This window comes from Pseudoliparis swirei, chromosome 1, assembly GCF_029220125.1.
Source record: "Pseudoliparis swirei isolate HS2019 ecotype Mariana Trench chromosome 1, NWPU_hadal_v1, whole genome shotgun sequence".
Classification (NCBI taxonomy): Eukaryota; Metazoa; Chordata; class Actinopteri; order Perciformes; family Liparidae; genus Pseudoliparis; species Pseudoliparis swirei.
This window is the reverse complement of record NC_079388.1, coordinates 9,948,724-9,972,699: the sequence shown is the minus strand read 5'-3', so window position 1 is coordinate 9,972,699 and position 23,976 is coordinate 9,948,724. Positions and strand designations below refer to the sequence as shown.

Genomic DNA, 23,976 nt, shown 5'->3' with positions numbered 1-23,976 from the left:
CATATATTTTCAGATTATTTTATGCTTCACACACACACACACACACACACGCACACACACACACAGACACACTTACACTAATACATTGCTTTACCCTCGGTAGCTTTTCAAGCTTGTATGTGTGTGCTTGTTTAGCTCAACACACATGAGTGAGAACATCAAGGCATTCACTTGGAAAGCCTCCAGTGCTGGCAACCTGCCAGCAGAGGCCTATAGATCAGTGTGATCATAGGAGTGTTTTATTAAGACACTTCACTGTTTAATGATTTGACAATGAAATTAAGATATGAAAGCTCTTGCTGGAACAATAGAATCAACAGAATGTAATTACAATGCAGCTGTGTAGAGTTAAAGCGGCTGTAATGCTCAAGGTGTGATGTGAATCCTCGTGACAGGCAATCTGATGTTGCTTCATGCTCTGACTGTGTGTTTCCATTAGATGTAACCGATTAAAAGAAAATGCTGCCTCTGAACGACAAATTCTTCATCTTGGTTTGGGGTGAAAAGGTTGCTCTCTTCGGATCAAAACAAAGGCAGAGAAACTTGAACAAGTGAGTAAGTCCCTTGGTCGACAGCCTGCCAGTCAGTCGATGAGCTCAGGCGGCTGGCAGCAGGTACCCTCGCCTCGGTCCATAGGGGAGAGCCTGGTGGCTGGCAGTGCCAACTGTGCACAGGGTTGCCGTGCCAACACTGCCAGCCTTGCAGTGTCTGTTTGCCAGTGCCATCTGGGAAGAGCAGCTCTGCACATACACAGCACCTCAGCTCAGAGGGCACACACACACACACACATGCATGGATACACACAAGGGCAGAGATGCACTGCGCATACATGCAGTATGCGCACACATATGCATGGCATGAACTCACAGGGAACGGCACGCGCACAGCCGGCCGCTGACAGCTCGCCATCTGCACGCTGCCTCAGACTTCTCCCTCTGCTTCGTTCCCTGCCCTTGTTTTTGCTTTTATAAACTCTTGCTCCCTTCCTCGCGTTCCTCCCATCATGTTTCATCTTATCGGAGGAATTTCCAAGCCGCAGATTCCTGCGTTATGTCATCACGGCCACCTGTAAATTGACATTCTGCATGTATTTTTTATGTCACGCGCATGCAAAATTAAGATGTGCCATTATTTGACAGGTCTTTTGTTGGTGAACTAGGATTGAACAAGACAGGAAGCGTCCGCGGAGACTCTCCTCTCAACTTCCTTTCCTCCCTGACAGATGACATGAGAGACCTAAGAGGTGTCCTTAAGTGGTTTTGTTATACTGAAACACATGTGGGCATATAAAACCTGGAATACATCACACAAGACTTATGGAAACCATAAGGGAAGATCTATAAACATTTAACAAAAGGAGTGAATGTACTGAGGAATATCCCTCCGTCTCAGTCATATTCTCAGTTCGTCTTCAGAGAAGATGAGAACAAAAGAACAACGGAGAGAGAGAAATGAAGAAAGAGAGTGGAGAGGAGAGGGCGAATAAAAAAGAGGAGAAGAGAAGTGGGAAGGTAATAGGAGTTCAGAACCGTGGAATTCACATCAAAGAAAGGCTAAAACGGGTCACTATATTTACCAGAGTAATGCCTGGGGTGAAGCTCTCCGTCATATGTTTCTCATTTAAATCTTCTGAAACACGGTTTGCGAAGGAAAGCCAAGCAGAGACACAAGTACTACACGCGTATAGTCCTTTTGTTTTTGTTCAGCTCGAGTATGTTCACGTATGATTTAGCTCATTTGCCGAGCTGAAATTGTTTTTACTTTGTCCAGATGCTTTTCCGTTTATCTTTATGCCGACATCACAGTTTAACGGCGTGGCTTTTGGAACGGTGCCGAGCGATCCCTTTTCTCCTCGACACAACAGCTGTAATATTTTCAATCACAAATCTCCCCTCTGTTCCTATTCTTCGCTCCGTTGAGTTATTTCCCTCTCACTGGCCGCCGCTACCTGCAATAACTGATTGTTTCTCCCACCATCTATCCTCTCCTCCTCCACATTCTCCCTCGCCCCCCCCCCCCCCCCCGCCCCCATCCCTCTGACCACTGCATAACACCGTCGGAAAGATCGACTATCCCACTCCTATTATTCTTACTCTTTCTCACCCTCCGTTGTCATTCAGTCGCCCACCTCCCCCTGCGTTCTCGTTCACACTTCTACACATCTTCGCCACTCATCCTCCGCTCTGTCCGTATGCCTCTCCATCCCTCTTTCCATCCATCCAGCCCCCCCCCCCCCCCCCCCCAAAAGCACCACATGCTCTGGCAGCGGCAGAAGAAGTATCCTCATTACAAACAAGGAAAATCCATTTGGAGCAGCCTGCTGCTTCTCTGGCCCCCTCTGAACTCTCCTGAGAAGAAATGCCCCACATCTCTCCTCTTTCCAGCCCTCTTTTTCTCTCTCTTGGATTTCCCATCTTTAAGCTGAAATTATTTTTCTTTTTCCTTGTTTTCTCTGTTTCATGAGACACTAACTTTCCATGCCTCTGTGCTACCTTTAGATGTGCTCACTAAACTGATACTGATCAGGTTAGAGCTCAGAAAGGAATTGTCAAATTCTATTTTGATATGGAAAAAATCAAACAGAAATCTATGTAGAATAATGCAAAATGATTATAATAATAACACTTCAATTAGAATTAAATGACATGTGGTTCACTGTTTTGCACTATATTAGACAAAACCCTTTTCAGACATTATCGCTTTATAAAGAGAAACAACACACTTGCTTATCTACATCCAGGCTACATTAGCGTTTGTTAAGGACCGTGTATGTTCACCTCGTACATGTAGGTCCAATATTTACTCTTTATTTAGCTCTCGTTCTCAAGGAAAATATCTGACTATTTACCAGCTGTCCGTCTGACATGTGGAGTGTATGATAGTGTTTTAACTCAAATGCAGCTGGAAACGACATTGAAGAGAGGGAACAAAAACAGTGACGTCGTGGGCCATAAAGAAAGATGCTGAAGTTGAAGCTGAAGGGAAACTGTACTGCTAAAGGGAAAGAGACAGTTGGTGATAATTATCTGTGGGTTCATCATTGTGAGCGAGCCCTCTCACATTACATGTGGTAATTACATACATTTTATGAAAGTAAAACTAATGATCATAGCATATTTAATATTAGGTCAAAGCCCGGCTGTACACTAGTTTTATTTATATGATACAGCTATCAGAGTATGGATAATGTATCCAGTCCCTACAGGAAACATTTGTCATTTTTGTTCAGTAACCTCAAACTCATCAGTCCATTCAGTTAAACTAATGGTCTGGATCGATTCTCAGCAGTGGGGTTTTCGCAGTTATAAAATGAATCACTCCACCACTTCCTGTCATTTCCATCCACCAAGCTTTCTGTTCCTCTCTCATCTTTTAAAAGCCCCTGTTTCTTTTCACCCTTCATTCTTTCCTCCAAGTGCTCTCGCTCTCTCCCTCTCTCGTTCTCCCCTTCTGCTCTGCCATCATCACAACATCTGATTAACATATGTCTGGGCTTTCACTCCCTGTCAGCTTGCAGGCATCTGCACACATGCAGGCGCACACATTCACACAAGCTTGTGCATCGTGTCTCAGGTTCAGGAAAGTAGACAAAAAAGGCACAGCAATTCCACTGATCCTCCTTTTAACTGCATTTGTGTGTGTGTGTGTGTGTGTGTGTGTGTGTTTGTGCCCACAAGTGTGAGGATGAGAGACAAAGCATCTTAACATTATTGCAAGCCAACAAGCTTCATGCTCCCTAGTGAGCTGCTTGAAATGCCAGTAATGGAGGAGAGAGAGAGAGAAAGGGATAAAGCAACATAATAAGACACATGGAGAGAAGAGAGAGAGACAAATGAAAGTGACACTGTGTGTGAGCATGTGTGTGTGCGCCGGTAGACAACAGTAATAGCTCCGCCAGCTCCCTTGAGACTTACGGCTCTGAAAATTACTCACATTCACGTCGTCTCTTTAAGCTCATATTACCTTTCATAGGCAGACATTTATACAATGGATTTAGTTTATTCAATAAACAGCAGTTGGGAGCTTAACTTCATATCCCACCTTCCAGTTATTGTAATCAGAGATCATGGTATTGATTGTTTTCAACATTGGTTCCAGGAAGGCCATGGTCACCAGTGCCAGCCGATGGCGGAAACCTTTGTGATCAGGCAGTATGGAGGAAGCCTTTTCTTAAAACACAAGGAGGATTTATTGGCTCACAGCAACAATGAAATCATTCCATATGTGTGCAAGCGCGGTGTTGCAAGATGCTGAAGCCTCTTTTCAAGTCATTTGTTCTCACTCCTCTGTCCCAGATTGCCTGGAATTAGTCCCACGTTCACCATCTCATCCACAATAAAAATATGGAATAACAGCAACAGACGTAGGCAACCAAACAAATACTTTAGTGAGAGGCTTGCCAAAACACATAATCCAACTAACAGCAACAAAAGCTTAGCGAAACTCGGCGGCCAAATAGTGATGATTGTTTGCTTTGGTCTGTGTTTGATAATGCATGTCATTTCACCTGTTTGTAATAACGGCCTTCGTTGCCACAGTTTTGTTAAAAAGGGACAAATACATTGCAGACAGTCACATTTGAAATACCACTTTTGCAATTGTATGGGATATGAGTCGTGCTGTGTTAAATTACTCTGTGTCTGTCTGTGTGTGTGTGTGTGTGTGTGTGTGTGTGTGTGTGTGTGTGTGTGTATGTGTGTGCAAAAAAAGCCTCAAGGACTTGCTTTATTCAATTATTAAACAAGTCAACTTGTCAAGAATCTGTGGCTTTAAGAAGGCTCGCTGCATCCAAAATAAAGATTGCCCGTCTCTGGTTCATCCTATTCAGGCTATCAAAGAATGATTCTCAACATATGGGTTCATATATGTGCTTAAATTCAAAACAGGCAAATAAAAGGCCTCCTGCATACAGGCGCATTAACAAACTGAATCGTCAAACAATGCTGATGAGGAGAAAACGTTTTGCTAAGGGGATTTCAATGGAGCGCAGAGGCTGTTTTGTGTGGGACGGAGCCATCCTGTGTGCCAATGTGTGTGTGGGTGTGTGTGTGTGTGTGTGCGTGTGTGTCTGTGTGTGTGTGTGTGTGGGTGTGTAAGGAGGGTTAATGGCTTCAATAACAAAGAATGGGAGTGACTTTTTTGTGGAAGACTTGATAAACTCAATAGAGCTTTGGAGGGCCCACTCAATGATGAGTCAATGAGGTGGACTTGAATAGTGGGGGTGATGAAGTGAGAGACAAAAAATGGTCTCTCTCACACACACACACACACACACACACACACACACACACACACACACACACACACACACACACACACACACACACACACACACACACACACACACACACACACACACACACACACACACACACACACACACACTGATGTCCGTTGAGACAGCCTCTCGCCACTCAGCATGTGTAGGCTTAATGCCACAGACGGATGTGTGTGAAAGAGAAGAGGAAGGGAAGCAGGAGAGGTAGGTGTATGCAAAAAGAGTGGGGATGCAAAAGCATGTAAATACAGGCTTGTGTTTTAACAGACAGTACATCACATCAGCACACCCAGACATGCCTGCCTCCTTCGTTCTCTTCGCTTTCCTGTCCTCTCTGCCCACTAACCCCTGCTTCTGTGCTGTCTAAAATGGATGTGTGGGTATCTTTGTGTGTGTGTGTGTGTGTGTGCGTGCGTGCAGCCTACAGAATACACAGAACCCCACACAGTTTACACCCCAGTAGAGACCATTAGTGATTCTCGATCAGACACACAGGGAAGTCAGTCTGAGAGACAGAGGAGGAGAGGCAAAAGTGTAGCAGAGAAAGGGGGAGACAGAATCAAGAGAAGGAGAGAAAAAAGAACGAGTCAGTGACAGACGGGCAGACTGATATACAGACACGCACACAGATGGGAAGATAAATGAACATATATTCTGGCAGCGCAACACTTCATTGAGAGAAAAGGAAGGGGAACATCAGGGCAAACGTCAGTCCTTTTCTTCCCTGTGCCTTTCTCTCCCTCTCTCCTCTTTCCTAGTCAAAGGATTGACCAAACATGGCCTCAGCTTTAGTGCAATCTGATGTAACTCGCCAGAAACAGAGTCTCAGTACTGCATATCAAACCTAGTCATACCCCAGTTATCAAACTGAAGAGGGAGGCTCTGTGAAATCTGTCCAAACTGTGTCAGAATGTAAGGTGGACAAACTCCGGTCCATGTAAGTCCTTAATTAAGAGTACATGAACAAGAGGAGAATAGAGGAGAGGAGAGGGGTAAAGGAGACACCGACAGAAAATGAAGGTCAAACGACAAAAGGTAAAAGGTAGGAGGACAGATGAAGAGAAAGGCGGTGAAGGTGGATGAAAGAGTCATGAAGGAGGAGAGAAAGCAAAGAATGAGAATGTTTTGTAATAGATCACAACAGACGCTCCACTGCACTCTGCCTCCTGGTCACTAATGAGAGTGGATGTGTATATGTGTGCGCGTGTGTGTGCGCTTGTGTGCGTGTGCACGTGCACCACGGCTGCATGTGAACAACAACTCTGGAGGTAGTGAGGTTACATATGGTGTGTGTGTGTGTGTGTGTGTGTGTGTGTGTTTGTGTGTGTGTTGATGGTAGTGAGAGAAAAGGGGGAGCTGCAGAAAGAGGGCAAGTGAAAGCGAGTGTAGTCGAAACGGTGCAATCAACGAAGTAAAAAAGCGAGCGAGAGACTCCCTGTGTGTGCGGCAGGTCCCCAGCCATCTGGACACTCTCCTCCCTCCACCCCCCCCCCCCCTCTACTCTCCTCCCCCTCCCTTTTCTCGCCTCTCCTCTGCCGACTGGTGTGCTATTCATGGCGGACCCATTTCACCTTTCAGTGTGTTACGCCCGCTCGCCACAATACATGCTAATGAGGTAGAACAAATGACTTTTTTGCTGTGGGTGCATGCATGTGTGCGGGCCTGTGTGTGTGTGTGTGTGTGTGTGTGAGTGGGTGGATGGGTTGCTGAATCCTTCCAATCTCAGCTGCTCGCCAGAAAATGTTAATGGTTATGCAGAAACCATTTTGGCTTCCTCACCTGGAGGCACAAAATAGCTGCAGATTACTGACACATGATCTGATGTCCTCACGTACAGATGTTTATTTTCTAGAACGCTGAAAACAGTAATCTCTCCGATGTGTCCAATCACCCATTTTAAATGGCGTCTAGGGAACTGTGATTTGAATGCGCTTCCCGCTGGGCCTCAAAGATCTAAAGCAAATAAACCATATGATCACAATGGGGAACTACCATTTCATTTCAGCGTGGGCAGCCTCAACCAGTCCTATACATCCTCACATCCGGCCTCCTTCCTTTTATCCAGCACTGGGTTACTTGGCCCAGTTCTGATCTGCTCAGGGATGATAAAGGTGGAGAGCTGGCTGTCAGTGGCGACATGAGAGAAGAGAGCGCACACTTCCAGTCCTCTGTAACACCGTTGACAACAGATGAATGGAGCGCTTGATTTGTCGCAACAGTACACGAGACGGCACAACTGACGCTGGCAAGAGGATTGGGCGAAAGGGAGAAAGAACGACAAAAGAAGGATGGAGAAAATGCCAAGGGTGATGAAAGACTGAGAATGGAGAGAAGAGAAGTAAGCGGAAGGGAGCCACTTGAGAAGGATAGACAAAGAGGGAAAAGAAAAATGTGTGGCAGTACCGTTTGTCAAAATCACCGCCCCTTCAAGTCTTTCTTGAGTAGGCGCTGCTCTTCTCTTCTCTCTGCATCACTGGGTGGCGCTAACGACACATCTGTACACCTGCTAACTCTCTCTCCTTCCTCTCCCTCCCTCTCTCTTCCTCTCTCTTTCCATAGTGAATCACTATGACAGCCTGGCGTGGCGGTCATAATTAACTGAGTGCACCCGCCTGTGCAGCAACACACCGCGGAGAGCAAGTCGTCTCACAGGGAGAAACTCCTGAAGCACAAAGTGGACGGAGCTCAGTTAGAACTGTCACAAGGTACGATGGTCTGGCTCCGAGTGGGTGATGCGCTACAAGCTACCAAAGGATCCTACAAAATAATGCTGTCCATATGTGTTCACGTTAAAGAGGGTCATTTTGAAAAGTTGTTTAAATTGCATTAGGGATGACTCCCTGTCCAGCAGGGCCTTTGATGTGGCATTTTATGGTCAATATCATAACACATGTCTGTCTTTTCTTGATAAGATGAGTCCCAGAGAAGAAAAACATTCTTTTTTGTGCTGCATCATTTGCACGACAGACTTCTCTTGTCCAGCTGTGGAACAAATTGCTTTATTACGTTATTTTAACACCCAAAGCATTCAAATAAACTCCCAGATTCTCATTATCAAAGCCACACTTTTCCCAAAGAGAGGGAGACCATTTAAATGGCTGTAAGTGTTTCCACAAAAAGATTGCACAACAAATCTGTTTTACAGCAGTTATGATCGACTAATGGAAATGGTGCTACAGTTCCTTTAACGACAGCAACAGGAACCAGATCATTCCTGGCTCCCCTCCCGGCCCCCGGGGCCCAGGGCCCAGCCCAACTCGCCACACAATGGGCCGGCAGAATGAGAGGAACCGCCGGCCATCCAGAGATAGCCTCGGTGGTCAGGAACCAGAAAGGGAACCAGAAGGGGAATCTGGAAAGGGGGGAGGGGGGCTCGAGAGCAATGGAGAAGAGAGGGGTGGGGATGGTTGGCTGGTCGGGGTCAGGATGTGTGTCAGGGGGACAACGTTTATGTGTGTGTGTGTAACAGCCAGTATTGCAGAGTTCAAATATGTCTTCTCATGCTAAAACAAACTTGCACGCACACACAATGTGCTCCGCCAGGTTGAGCCAGGATGTTTTCGCTTGTTTTCAGGGAATAGAAGTTGGAAGCGTATAGTTGTTGCATTGAAGGCGGAAGGAGGAAAGCTGATGGAGGAGAAGGGTGGTGCTGAGAGCGATGACCTTGGGCCTGACCCCGCTGTCCTGCCTGCTTCCCTGGGTAAGCAGGCTGTCCTATCTGGCTTCTTCAGACATGGTCCGGGGCATCAAACAGTGAGTCAAACCAGAGCGGCCGTGGACTCTGAACTTCCTGATGGCAGTTAGTCATCGAGACAAACATTTAAAAGTGGAAGACGTGAATGAAGTGAGAACAAGAGGGCAGTCTGAATGTGGTCCTGATCTTCCTGACCGGATCTGCACACATGCTCTACTTTGGGGGTCTTTGGGGTGAAACACACACGCAGACACACACACGCACACTATGTCCCCACTGTTTCCATGACAACAAGAGGAGCACATATGTTATCCCAACTGTCAAAGGACTTTGTAACTGTATTTAGAAAAGTGGCAAATAAATCTTTACTTACTTACTCACGTGCACACACATATGCACATGCACATATGCAAGACAGGTGAAAAGAGACAATGGAAGCGAGCAGAAAGGAAAGAAAATGGCCGATATAGCAGGAAGGTGAAATTAGAACAATATTTTTGCACAAAACAATGATTTTTTGTTGTGACAGGAAGGGACTGCTTTATTGCCAGTAAGTAACACAAAAAGTGACCAATAACTTAACGTACATCTGTGACTCCCGCATCTCGACAAATCTGCAGTAAGTACCGCATCTCTTTTATTGTGCTCTCGTCTGAACCAGACTGGCCCTGTGTCTGACTGGTAAAATTAAATACTATGTTCTTGCTTCTTCGCCTGGCACAAGTGCACAATTACTGCTGCTCTGAGACGCAAGAGAGAAAGAGACACTGTACAACCTTTTCCAACAAAGCAGTATCACAAGTGATGCTCTTTGGGGGATGAAGGGATGTCAGGGTGTGAATGTGTGTACACGTTTATAGTTCTACATCAATCTGTGTTTGCAGATGTGTATGTGGAGGCATTAATTGTGCATTATGTAGAGATTTTTAATATTGTCACTTGTGTTGCTGCCAATTTTTAGGGAAATTCATAAATAAATAATGAATGTTCCTTCTGTAAATGAACTATTGTTTTAGGATCTGTGAATTTGTGTCGTCCATGACGTCTTTTTCCTAGACATTACAATCCACATCCTAATCTAATTTGCAGGGTGTGAATGAAAACACTGGCACATTGGATGTAAGAAGACACAACATATTTAAAATGACTGCATGCACACTGAGGCTGCCTCACATCATCAGAAAAGCAAGACGCCTTTTTCGCTCCAGGCTTTACCACATTTTACAAACCTTCTTCCACATACCATAAATACAGCATTTTTCCACAACCTCTTAATCCCTAGTTGTACAAAAATATTCTCTTACAGTAGAGCCACTATATAAAGTGTATATGCTCGCATGTATCTGTGGTTACGACTGGCTGCGTGAACTGCTTCCCATGGACAAGTTAAATATAGGTTGACTGAATTCGTACATTATTTTTTCTCAATTGCTGAAATGCTTCCAGCGTAGAGGCAGTTTAACAAGAATGGCTGTCTAAAAGAGAGACAGAGAATCTCAAAAGCACATTAGAGGTAAGAGAGCTGAAGCGTGTATCCAGGCTCAACAATTTGGAAACTCGTGAATGTTGTTGAATATCTTGGGTATTCTCTCTTTCTCTCTCTCTCTCTCCTCTCTCTCTCCGCTTGACTCTGTGGCTTCTGGCAGCAGTCTCCAGCGGTTTAGAGTCACTCACAAATGTGCCCCCCTTGATTTTCTCCGTTTCCCACTTTCCCCAATTTCCAGGGTCTTGTTCTCCAACTGGCAAAGGCAAGCAGCTTATACCAGAGCCACAAACACAGAGACCTCACGCACCCTGCTTCATAAGCTGGCTGTTATTCCAAAACACAAGAGTCCCATTTTGGATTGTTCCCACACTGGTCCATATCTGAGCACCGGTAACTAAACTAGTTGTGATAATCAATACACATTACGTCAAATCTATAGGAGACATGGGCTATCTAATACTAAATGAATGTATTGATTATTAAATTATTATTAGTGTGATTTAGTGTCATCCCTTTTCAATGGTGATGGTAAACAAACATTGGATTAGGAGAATGTGTGTGTGTGTGCCCACCCTTGATCAGCTGGTGACTTGCTCTTGTTATTGTCCTATCAGAAGCCCGGGGCGTTGCACGGCTAATGCATTAGCGTTTTTGGCAGTTCGGGGCATCTGCCGCATGTGGCTGCATGTTTTTATTGTCTCGTAGCCTCAGGCAAAGTAGCTAAACCAAAGACGAGTTGTATCTAAATACAGAGCCAGCTCGTGTGAACTTAAGAGGTCTGTCTCCAAATATATTGGAGCTGTTTGCGACCTCGCAACAATACAATTCTAACTTTTAGTTTTTGTTCCATGCAGGTAACCTAAACCAAAACTATATGTTATGGGAAACCTGTCACTTCTGTTGTGTTCCAGTAAAGCAGGAATATAATAGAACATAATTAGCGGTAACAACGAGCTCAGCATGCCTTTGTTTGATGACAGTCCTAGGATATGGGTATGTGGTGGAATGAGTGTGTGCATATTTGTAGATTTAAGAAACAGAAGCAATAATTACTATTTTTAAACTTGTGTGTGTGTGTATGCGCATACAGGTCTGTTTACATGACACTGAGTGTGTGTGTGTGTGTTTGTGCGTGTGTGTGCATACTGTATGACGTGGAGTTGAGCACCGTGTGTGAGGTGGTTTAATTCTGAAACATAACGTTGCAGCTGCGAAACAATAAGCGCAGCTGTGAATTATTATGTGGACAAAATAATTTTGCCAAAGAGGAAATAGCAAATTGAGATCTTAATTCTGTTGTATCGCTTAAGTGTGCAGCAAAAGGTTTGTGTCCATTCATTTCTGAATGTTAGTTTGTTATTGGATGGGTCTGTGATTCTATTCTCTCTAAATGGGAGTCGAGGTGCAGACAGAGACCCAGGGGTCCCACTCTAATGCTTCAGGGGAAAGGGCTTTCCTCTCACTAAAGCATCCCCAAACTAACAACTCAGCAATAATTTTTCCTTTCACAGGGAAAGCATAAAAACCAGAAACCCAAATTCTTTGCAGTCATGGAAAAAGTGAAGAGAGAACCAAAAAAGCCAAAATACTTTATCTCCCCAACCCCCCCCCCCCCCCTACTGAAAGTTATTACAGTTTCTGAATGGTATGACTTTCTAATAGTTAGCATATGTGAGTATGTGTGCACAGAGAGAGAGCAGTGGTTGAGGATAAGTTAATAGCACAAGCAGAGGGGGAACTGGGAACCCTTGGCTTATAAAGGATACTTGTTTCTCTGCCTCAACGAAAACCAGATGTTGATCAAAAAGACATAGGGGGAGGAGAGAAGACAGATGGGCAAGGAATTACCATCACTTGGGCCAAACATCTTGAAACATCTGCAAAGAAATTACAGACCTTACAAGGGGAGATGGATTTATGCTCTCTCCTGGATTTTTATTGCTCCGTGAGAGTCCTTCTCCCTCCTCTGCGCATTCTCTCAAGAGTTTTGCCGCAATCTGGAGCTGGTTATGTCCTGGAAAAACACTCAGATTCCACAAATGGCTTTATCGCTCAGAGAAGACAAACATGTCCGTACACTGCAGGAGCCATAAAACTTCAGAGAGCGCCGCAGGATCAGCCCAAATCTGCATGAGTCCACTATCACGCTGACTAACTCGATATGCATTGCTATAAATGTCAAGGTACATCGCAATACAGACACCGCTATGTTTGCGCAGACATCCTGCACATGTGGGGCCAAAAACATAATTCATATCATATTTCCAAAGAGTGGAGTTGGGTTACCATGGAGACACATCATTTACGAGACTATGAAACGCGCAGCTGAGGATGACATGTCCATATGGTGAGAGTACGACAGAGGGAAGGAACAGATGCTTTGATGAAAGGGCTGTCAATCGCAAATCCATTAGAGCAGCTGGGGTCATGAATGTATATCAGATGACACTACAGAAACAGATACAGACATATAGATAGATAGATAGTCAGATAGGTAGATATATAGATGGATGGATGGATAGATGGATAGATAGATGAATATATGGATGGATGGATGGAGAGATGGATAGATTGATGGAGAGATGGATAGGTGGGAAGATGGATAGATGGATATATATATATATATATATATATATATATATATATATATATATAGATGGATAGATAGATAAATGGATAGATAGATGGATATAAAGATAGATGATAGTTGGGTAGATAAATGGATAGATGGATAGATAGATAGATGGATACCTATATGGATAGATCTCTATCAGTTCATTGATACGCAGCTAGCCTCAAACCTAATCCTTACGACTCCCCCTTTCTTTACTTAACCACCATCTTCAGACAGAACACCAGGACTTTCTTCATCCCCTTGGAGAAAGTAAGTGTGATTATTCTCAACATAATCTTGTATTTTTTGCAGGTAGACATGCCATCAAATATCATTGTATAGAGATAAAATGGACTGTAATTTTGTTGCTGGTGAACATTTTCTCGACTGTGAGCATAAACACTTGGTGGCAGGGTGGTGAGCAACAATTGAGACTATTGAAGGTTGGATGTGGATGTGGGGGGCATGTGGGGCAGGATGCACTACAAGTTAAACAAAATGGGGCTTTTACTTGGCCCCATTTGGGGAAAATGGACCAGATCTTTTCATTTCTTGATGTAACCCCCACTGTCTCCTGCCTCTCTCTCTTTAAACCAATTTCCAAAATGGCCCTTCCTCGAAATAATTGACACTCTGCGTTTATCATTTGAGGCACCTGCTGTCGGTTTGACAACAAGACAATCAGACGGAGCGAGTGGCCTTTGTCCCATTGTCCCGTCTCCCTGTTTGTCTGTGACTCTAACTGACAACAGCTGGAAGCCCTCTCTTCCTACAATACCCATCATGCAAGTCAAATTTAACCACAAGAAGAAAAGAGCCTCATTATTTGGCTGCAGTAGTTTTAACCAGTAGAGGAAACAATGATTTAGTTGTATCTGTCTGTTGATGGTATACAAGCCTTGGAGCCACGGGAAGTCCTAAAACAACATGGTTCTGACTGCTCTCCAGTTGCCGACTGTATTTTATTATGATTATTAAATAAGCACACCTTAAATGCAGATGGGTAATGGCTGTTTGATTCTATACACCACTGTGCTGCCACACATATGGGTTTAGACATTCACAATATGTAAGCACACGCATGCGCCCATCTCCCGATATACACACACACACACACACACACTACATCACCACCCCTCCGTCTTCTCTTCTTCTCTCTCTGGCTGTAATTGACTGAATACGTCAATAGTCGGAGGGTAAAAACAGAGGGTCCACTGTCTGCATCTATTGATCTGAGCTTCTCTCTTCCTCTCTCTCTCTCTCTCCCTGTCTGCTGATCTTAATTACACTTCTTTTTACCAGGCTAGTCTGCTCTCCACTCCGGCGACTGCCCTTTTTATAAAGTGTATCGTCCAAATCCGTACATCAAAATTAATGAGAGAACTGAGCTGTAAATCAAATATGAGGGACATCCACGCTGATAAGCAGGGATGGCCGTCGTAAATTGTGTCCTTTTAAAACAGTAACAGAAGGGTAGAAAGAGAATTATGTGCACATGCTTATGCAGGTCAACGTTAACAATGTAGACGTTTTATGGAGGAAGCAACCTCGGTTGAGGTGATTAAAAGCGCTAAAGCGTGACAGGACTGAAGTGAGGTTTCTCTCCACCCTCACGCTCCTCACCCTTTTCCTCTTTCTTTGTCTCTTTTCTTGTCAATTTGTCAGATTTTCTGCCTGCTTGTTTTTTGTTTGTTTTAAGAGCTGTCTGTCTGCGCTCAGCGCTCCACCTCTCTCCCTCACACGTACACACAAACACACACACACACACACAAGGGCAGAAAGGACTTTTATGGTCAGGTTTTATGGACTGACAGCAAAGCAAGCCGGTCCATTCTTCAACAATTGTCCTCTTGTGAACTAGGAAGAAAAAAGGGCTCCTAATCGCACAGTTTCACAGCTCATACTCGCCATCAATCAAACCTTTCTGAGTGTCCTTGGCATTTGTGTGAGCGCGTCTTCGAGCATTTCTGTAAGAGGGAGTGTGAATGTGTGTGTGAGCGCACGCTCCCACCACCCAAAATCCCAAACCTCTCCTGAATCACAAAACAAAAGCTATTAGAGATGGCAGCGCAGTAATCTCCTTCCACATGTGCCCACACATGTACACACTTTTCCTTTTCATACAACAGTCACAAAGGACATGCAAAAACACATAAACATACACAACCACACACACTTCCACCATTACATTTTGAATGTAAATTGTGTGACAGGTGAATATTGCAGAGGTGAGCGATAATGGGGAACATCTTCACTCAGCTACATTATCGCCGCTCCGCATCGCTGAGAAGTGCCCATTCAATATCTTACCTTTGCAGGGAGGAACACACTGTTGTGTGTGTCCCTTTGTATTCATAAGACACACTGTACAGACACCTGCATGTGCACTTACACTCACACACAGACACACAGTCACAGAATCACATCCAGTTGCTTATCTTTTGGAATAAGAAAAGGGGCTTTTCAGGGTGACACGTTGTATGTATATGTGTGTGTGTGCATGCACGTGCGTGTGTGTGTGAGGGGAAGGCAATGTGCATTAGGGCGATTACAATATCAGTCGACTCCAGATGGAGGAAGGAAAATAAACAGAGGGAGAGAGAGAGAGTGTGAGGTGAAAGACATCATGAGGAGTCTAAGAGAGATTCTGTGTGTGTGTGTGAGTGTCTGAGTGTGTGTGTGTGTGTCTTGCAGTCTGCATGTGTGCGATACAGTTTGAGAAAGTGAAGTTAATTAACAACTCAATCCGAGTCGATATAGAGAGGACTGAGAGAGCAGAGTGTGTGTGTTGATGTTGTCCTGCATTTGTCTATCAGTGTGTTTTAGTCCAAGAACCTTGAACTATAATGTAGATCCAGCCAGCCGTCTGTAGTTAGAAATACTGCAAGTACAGCTGTCTCTAGTATGTTACTGTTTTTATGATAGTTAAGGAAAGGAAAGGGCGACGTTTAAATGTGGTCACATTCAGAAACTGATTATAAATATGAAGTGCAGAAACCTATGAAGAATGATCTGCGTCCTTGAAACTTGAAAGATCGTCAGTCTGCCCTATTGCCGTCTTCTTCACTTGCTCTATAAGTCTTGCGTTATCCGGAGTAAAACCACGAACAAGGCCAATAAAATCAGTTTGTAGTGCTCATTGTTGACTTTGACATTAAATAAGCCCCTCTAAAGGCCAACTCACAATGACAATAAAACAAAGACCTCTTGCTTTTGTGAGTGCCGGGGAGCGAGCAAACAGACACACACACTCACACACACACACACACCTGCACACAAATCCATATACAGACCCAAACATATGCGAGTCGTTTTATTCCGCCGCTGCTCTTTCATGGTTGATGAAATTCAATAAGCAGTGAAGAGAACTGCCCTCTTGCTGATAACCATCAATGGGCCTATTGATCTACAAGGGTGTGTGTAGGTGCATGCACACAACCACACACACACACACACACACACACACTGACTCCCTCCATAATTCACTCTGGGACTTGGTAAGAGATGGCTCTGAATAATCAGAGCAGATCTATACATCTTGAAGGAGTGCATGGAACAGTGGTTTTAGTTTCCAATTCTGCTGCTGACATTTGTCCTGTGACTGCTCGGCTGCTTCAAATACAACCTGTGTCTGTTTCAAAAAGCTCAACTTTGTCTTTATACGGCAAGCAATAACAGAAGGAAGGACAGATGAATAATGTAAGTGTTCTTGTTTTTCCTTGAATGACATGGCAAACAAACCTTGATGGAAACCAGATTGAACTACATTGCAGTGACATGATATTCCTCTTACCCGACTGAGCACCAGGAAAGCTCACTTATCCCAAGTACACAACAAACAAACAACAACCAAAACGGTCTTACTCTCGACAGCATTTATATCATAGCCAGCGCATAACTGATGAAGCTCGTCTTTTCTTCTGAATGCTCGACAAAACCAACTTTTAACAAGGGATGTGTTGAGTTGATTATTTTGCAACTCAACACATCTTGAACTCTACAGGTGATGCATCCGATACCAAGCCGATGTCTTTTGGTGCAAGAGTATTTGCAGCTTTGAGAAATTAGAGTCTGCAAATACCGAAAGACACGAGGGGGCTTCATGATGTAGCCGGTATTTTAACTATGTTGAGTCATCATCACTTATTCACCACATAGCAAATCTGGACCGCATCCAAACGTCTGCGTGTCATACTTAAAAGAAGTGCTTTGTAATCACATCACAGCGCTGGAGCCCCGATATGACTCTGAGCCAAAAGAGAAATCAGTGTTTTCTCTCCAAAATAACCGTAATTTATTGTTTGAGGCTGTGATCTAAAAGATGTTTGAATGCATCATACACTCGAAGCTATTAGCTCTTTGCATCAACATGCACTGAAAGAACTTCAACTTGCCAAACATGGGTGCATTCATGTTTCTGTGCTTGTGTGTGTGTGCGAGTGTTTGAGTGTCTGTAGGCCTATGAAGGTGATAATAAAATGGCTGCCATCCTTTTTGCAAGGCCACGTTTGTTACTGTGAGTGACGGTCTGATGCATTTGACCCTACAGCCTGAGAGCTGGGAGGAAGAGGGAGGGAGGGGGAACAGGTGTGAGGCAGGCTGGTGGCTGGACAGATGGCCAGAGCCTGGACCACTGAGAGTTAGCAGCTAACGTTAACACAAGTCTGTTTATACAGCGAGCACGGACGATGCAGAAACGCACACACACACATGCACACACATGGGCAACCAAATGCACACACAAACAAAGCGATAACCTGCAAACAGCACTTATCATTTACTCTCCCCTCATCACCAGCTCTGTGTACCTTTCATTTACTCCTTCTGTCCCTCTGTCTCTCTCTCTCTCTCTCTCTCTCACTTTATCTCTATAAACACACACAAACTCCAGGTAATGGTCTTTTCAGTCAAGTAACCACTTTAATGGAAGTCACAGTGGTCACAGAAAAAACAACAACAAAGGATGACACAATAAATGACGGCCAAGGTAACCAATTGAAGTAGAATGATCACTGCAGTAAATAATACTAATGATAGCTAATACTGATAAATACAAACTCCTTATATTGCAACTCTATGTGGATCACATTAATAGGATACCACCAACTCATCAGCAGCAGCAGCCCATTGACATTCTGGTGTGTTGGATTCACAGAAGACTGTGAAGATTTGTCTGACCTCAATGCAACTGCTCATAAACACTCATCCTTTGTATCTATATTCTGCTGGGCGAGGACTACATCTGCAGTGGGCCACGTTTTTTAGAGGAGTTAACAATCACTCTCTTGGATGCCTATACAAAGCTTTGCATGGGGCGGTTCGGCATGCGTAAAAAATGTCCAAAGCCCTGTGGGTTTACAGGAGATATTTTGCTCCCTCTCTAATCCGAGCCGTGAGAACAGGCGGTCATCCGCAGCAGGTTGAGCCCCAGCCGTCTCCTTCCCCAGCCCGCATGTCTGCTCTCTCCTCAGTCGAGGGAGTCAAATATAGCCAGAACCCTTTAATTTAACCCGAACGCCTCTCCATAAAAAAAAAAAGACAACCTTTATTATTTTTTTCTTTGCGCTTTTTCGGTTATGTGGTGATGACAGAGTGGCAGCAGGCGGAGATGGAAACTTCATAGGCTATGGATCTGAGCGTTAGACGGTGGTGACGGAGCTCCGGAGGATGTTTTCAAATGCAAACTCTGAAATGCAAATGAAGTCTCTGAGAGAGAGCAGAGGGAGGAGAGGAGGCTCCTCGCTGAACCCAGGGACGGCCAAGTCCCTCACCACAATGTATTTGAACCGAATCATGTCCTTCATGACAAGTTGTCTTATTTAGAAAACAGGGAACAATTGTCATCCAATAGGAATATTTTATATGCATGCTCTGAGCCCATCGTGGCACATTATGGTCAATATCCCGCGCACGCCTCGCTGTAAAACATACGTTTTAGTGCCCATGCTTTCTGGGGATTATCAGAGGATATTTATTTCTACACATGGCAGGGAAAGGGAGTCACGAAACGCGATCCGTGAATTGAAGTTGCCTGTTGCCGGATAACAACTCGCCATAGGTTTAAGCTCATGAATTAATATCCGATTTTTATGGAGACACGCAGGGGCAGAGAGTTGCTGTCGTTATCTAAACAAACTAAACCAATAATTCAGGAAAAATGAAACTAGTTGTTATAATAACGCAACAATGAACTTGTTTTCTAAAGTGTATATTTAAATGGCGGTCATACTTATGTAATGTTAAGATATAGCTCTTCAACTTCAATTTATCAACAAACAAACAAACTATTTTCACTGAGCCTTTTTCTCCTACAACACAGACACGCGTTAGTCGCTCCTGCAATGTGTCAAAACAGTTCATCTCAGAAAATGAACATAAATAAAAATCATTAAAATAAATACAAAAGGCTGTAATGTAATTGGCTTGATAGGCCGACATATGTTGTAATTTTACACACATCAGTCTACATCTATCACTCTGGAGCACAACAGCGTGAGCCTATACCCAAACATTACAACAAATCATACACGTCACATGACATCTGATCAGCAGCTTCATGTTTTTATATCGTTAATTTGGTGCACGCGCGGATATGAGGGTTCCACATGCTCAGCAAAGGCGTAATAAATAAAACAAATCACAACAGCAAGAGAGAGAGAGAGAGAAAGAGAGAGGCCACTTACACTGAAAAGAGGCAGAAATTCCCACCATGCGGTACGTTGATGTGAGAGGGCTAAATAATTTCCAGTCCTTTTGACTCCGCGCAAGGTCCCCTCGATGATCCGCTTGTATGGGGAAGAAGAAGCTAGAGTCCAGCCAGCGCTCAGGGGCTCAGGCGGGAGACTTCCAGCAGCTCACAATGAGGTTTGAACTCCGACAAAAGAAGAAGGGCAGCTCACGGCTTTGCGACGAGTGATCAGTCACTGGGGATAGTCAGGATGGAAGAAGCCGGGAGTCTTGTAAAAGCGCAGATGCAGAGAAGGAGGAGAGATGAAACAGAGATGGAGATGGAGGATGCGGCAGTGCGCGCGGGACACCCGTCTGGTTTCCTATCCGTCTTTCGCACTTTGCTCCAAAATCCTTTTTAACGTCGAGTCGGTCGAGATTGTAGAAATCGATTTTTGTTTTGTTTTTTACATATGAGAGAAATTCATGCACACACCCTCGGTCAAGAAGGGCTTCTTGTTTTCTGCTTCTCCGTTGGCGTGGGGAAGAGGAGTAGCAGCGCTCTGCCTCCAGTCGGCGGTGCGCAGCAGAGCCAGGTGGCGGTGGGCGGGACCGGAGCACCGCTGTGGAGGGGGAGGCGGCGATTGGGCAGCAGCATCTATCTGTGTGTCCGAAAACAGGTTGGAAAAAGCGGGGTCAGATGAAGTCAAAGTGGTTTCTACTGTACCAGCGGCTACCGACGCTTCTTCACGTCCAGGGATCCCAGGAGATCAGCCCCGCGGTGTTTTACACAAGGACGCAGGAAGTTAACCGAGAATAAAAAGAGTCGTTCACAGTTTATTTTCATATCTGTCTGCATCAGGCCTGCTAGATGTCTCCTCTGTCCATTCTGGCTGTGATGAAATCAAATAATTTCCAATAGCAATTCCAATGGACAAAATATCTATTTTTGTCTAAAAATTCAAACGTGAAAAAATATAAAAGGTTTGGTTTTTGACTGACACAAAAATACACGAGACACATTACAGCGACATTGTGTCATCACTAACGCATCGCTCCCTTCTTGGGAAATAATTATATGGAGAGAAAAACAGTAATGTCTATTACATAGCCGTGTACAACTGTCATCTCCAAATTAATCTCGGCCTACACTGATCAGACAGCTGCAGATGAAAACCTGCACGAATTAGAATTTTCTGCAAAAAATAATGTTCTTCAAAAAAGACTGCATATTTAGAAGATAGCCAATCTAACTGACAAACTAATTCGATTTAGCAAAACAAATAAATGCCTTTTTACACAGAATAAGGACTTTATATACTCTTTTTGAAGTTGCATTTGTGCCAAATTCCTTAGCACACATTCCAGCAGATATATATAATCTCTGTCCTGAATCAATTACACTGAAATTACTTTTTTAAAGGGGAAAAAAAGGAACCTATCCTTTAAATATATGTTTATTTTAGGAGGGAATACGCATAAATACACATTCAACTACATAGAATGAACAAGGTTATTTATTTAGATTTGCTTGGGACCCCCTGGAGTGTCCTCGGGGGCCCTGAGCGATCCTTGGACCCCACTTTGAGAACAACTTGCATAGCCAGCAGTGGAGTGTGATGGACAAGAACCAGCTAGTTCAGAGCTAGTTGGTGTGTGTGTGCAAAGAAAGTTAGGACTGCACGATGCATGTCTGCACTCTTTCACACTCACACACACACACACACACACACACACACACACACACACACACAGACGCACACACTCTTTCTTTCCCTCAGCTGAAAAAGGCCCAGGCAGGCTGGCCTGCAGTAACCTAAGGCAAACACTTTCCCCGCACCATCTGGAAGTCATCTCACCCGCAGAGCCAGTGAAAGCACAGAGCAGAAGCTACGTTTACAACACGGTGATAACAACCGGTCCACTTGAACTGCATGGTTGAACAAGTCATGCACCAAAGCCCGTTCATAACATCTCAGAAATCAAAAGATTTGACTGTATTCTATTTTGCAAGGCTCATGTTGTAGGCATTTGGGCTGAAACAAATAAACATTAAGGTGATCTTAGCAACAACGACTAATGTTGACATTGTTAGTAAATATTAATTTTAACTGGTATGTTGTCAGACTGCTACTTCTAGTTATTGGGTCTCTTTTGTTCCTGGGAAATACATCGACTGGAAAAACACTTGTGTGTATTTACTAACAACATATCTCTCAACTGTATAGACTATAGAGCGTTGTTATCACACAAGTAACTTCTTCCACTTTGGTAACATACTGTATGTAAAATATTCAGTGGATTATTAGCACACCATCGACACAGAGCTTATGTTCCCTCAACGCAATCTCTGTGGGGAGAAGATGATGCCATTAATGGCAATTGTTTGCAACGGTGCCATTGTGCATTTCTCTTTTTTTCACCTCATCTTTCTCTCTCTTTCATCTCTCCCTTGTTTCGCTGCTTCTGCGATGAGTTTTATTGGGTTCTCAACGGGAATATAGATAGATACGGTCTCTAGCCAGCGTAGAGCGAGGACTGTGTGCTGTGCTTCCATTTCCCAGTCTGGGTCCTTTTGTCAATTCACGACAATGGCAGCGGGCTACGCAGGATCTGTGAATAGATTTAGGGAAAGAAGGTGAGGGATGGAGGCAATATTGAGCAATAAGACGGGAAGAAGAGATGTGGTTCTTAATGAAACGGAGGACGAAGGGAAGCGTGTGGTGAATACATGCTTGAGAAAAGAAGTGGCCCCTGAGTCTGGCATGAGAAAGGTGCTGAAGTAATGTGCCCGCTCAACCTAATGGGGTCAGAAAAAACAGCGGGGTTGTAAGGATGCCGTCACTCCTCGCCTATTTGTGTCCTGGTTTGTTCCCGGAGAGCAAGTTCTCTCATGGCAATCACAGTGAAACATCTTGACGGCCGGAGGCACAAGGATAGGCGTTGAGGAAACCTGCAAGGGAAAAGAGAACAGGGCAGTGATCTCCGTGTGTGTGTGTGTGTGTGTCTGTGTGTGTGTGTGTGTCTTGCGATAACGGTGCGTGAGAGCAGGAAACACACAGTGCCTGTTTTTGCTGCAGGGGTTCCTGGAAGTCAGCCGCCCAGTGTGATCAGCGACATGCACACACACATGTGAGGACGCACACACACATACACACAGGATACCTCGCCTCTGAAAGGGAAAAACATGCTGCGTCTGATACATGTGGACACAGACAAGCAGACTTCCTGCATTTTCCCACCTACTGGGCGGCCACCTGTAACACACACACACACACACACACACACACAAACCATTCGTGGAGACGAAGCCAGAACACAGCAATATAAGTTGGGAGTTGACAGTAAACAAGTACCATTGGAACCCCAGTTATTATCTGGCATCGGGTCAACACCGCCTGAGGCCGAGCAGCCTGACATCAACATGATCCACATCACCAGCAACAGGAGAAAGACAACTAATGAAAAGGAGCTTACTTAGGGCGGGATTTCCATTGAACATTGTGTAGCAGTTTAGGAGGATCTAGTGGCTGAATGAAAATATAATACAAGAAGTATATCTTTAAAATAACAATCATTGTCTTCTTGTTATCTCAGAATGACCCCGTTATATCTACACACTGTTGTTTCTACCGTGGCCCAGAACTGACAAACCAAACACTGGAGTCCTAATACTAGTTATAGTTCTACTTTTGGGTCATCAGGGGGTAGACACAATGTAATGGTCTCTATTTTCTTTTAATGTATCTCTTGTGCTCTAGTCTCCAAAATAGTCAGTGATGTTTTTGTAGGAATGTACAGTATATGTGTCTTTTACAGAAACACAGGGAGCAAACCAACTGTATATAATAGTTTGAATTAAACCCATTTTGAGCCATTGCAAAAGTAAAATGCATAATCAGTAAATGGATGCTAATTCGGTGATACGATCTAAAATTATAAAACACTTACGGGGCCTATAAAGAAGCTTGTCCATGGTAACACTAACTTGAAGTTGTCCTCGAGTTATTCAGCAACAATTTAATAAATTATGAATCTTTTATGGAGATAGAAAATGTAAGCAACATTGATTGAGACATGGAGTGTCAGTTTGTTTTGGGTTTTTAAATAATTACCCTTCCAAGGATAATTGATTTGAAAGTGCGTACACTAGAAAGAGTCATGAATTCCATGTTAACTGGCTTACAATTGATATTTGAGGAAATATTTAGGGGTTATTGGTTTAACTGGAGGTTTTT

General features: G+C 44.0%; 1 protein-coding gene across 1 annotated transcript in view; it reads right to left on the bottom strand.

The window, feature by feature from the left end:
* Positions 1-20,307, bottom strand: part of runx1t1 (RUNX1 partner transcriptional co-repressor 1) — a 57,071-nt gene extending 36,764 nt beyond the window's left edge. Inside the window, exon 1 of the mRNA XM_056415550.1 lies at positions 19,756-20,307. Coding sequence (XP_056271525.1) covers positions 19,756-19,783 — 28 coding nt within the window. The 5' untranslated portion in view covers positions 19,784-20,307. The remainder of the gene's footprint in view (positions 1-19,755) is intronic.
* Between the last annotated feature and the right edge of the window lie 3,669 nt (positions 20,308-23,976).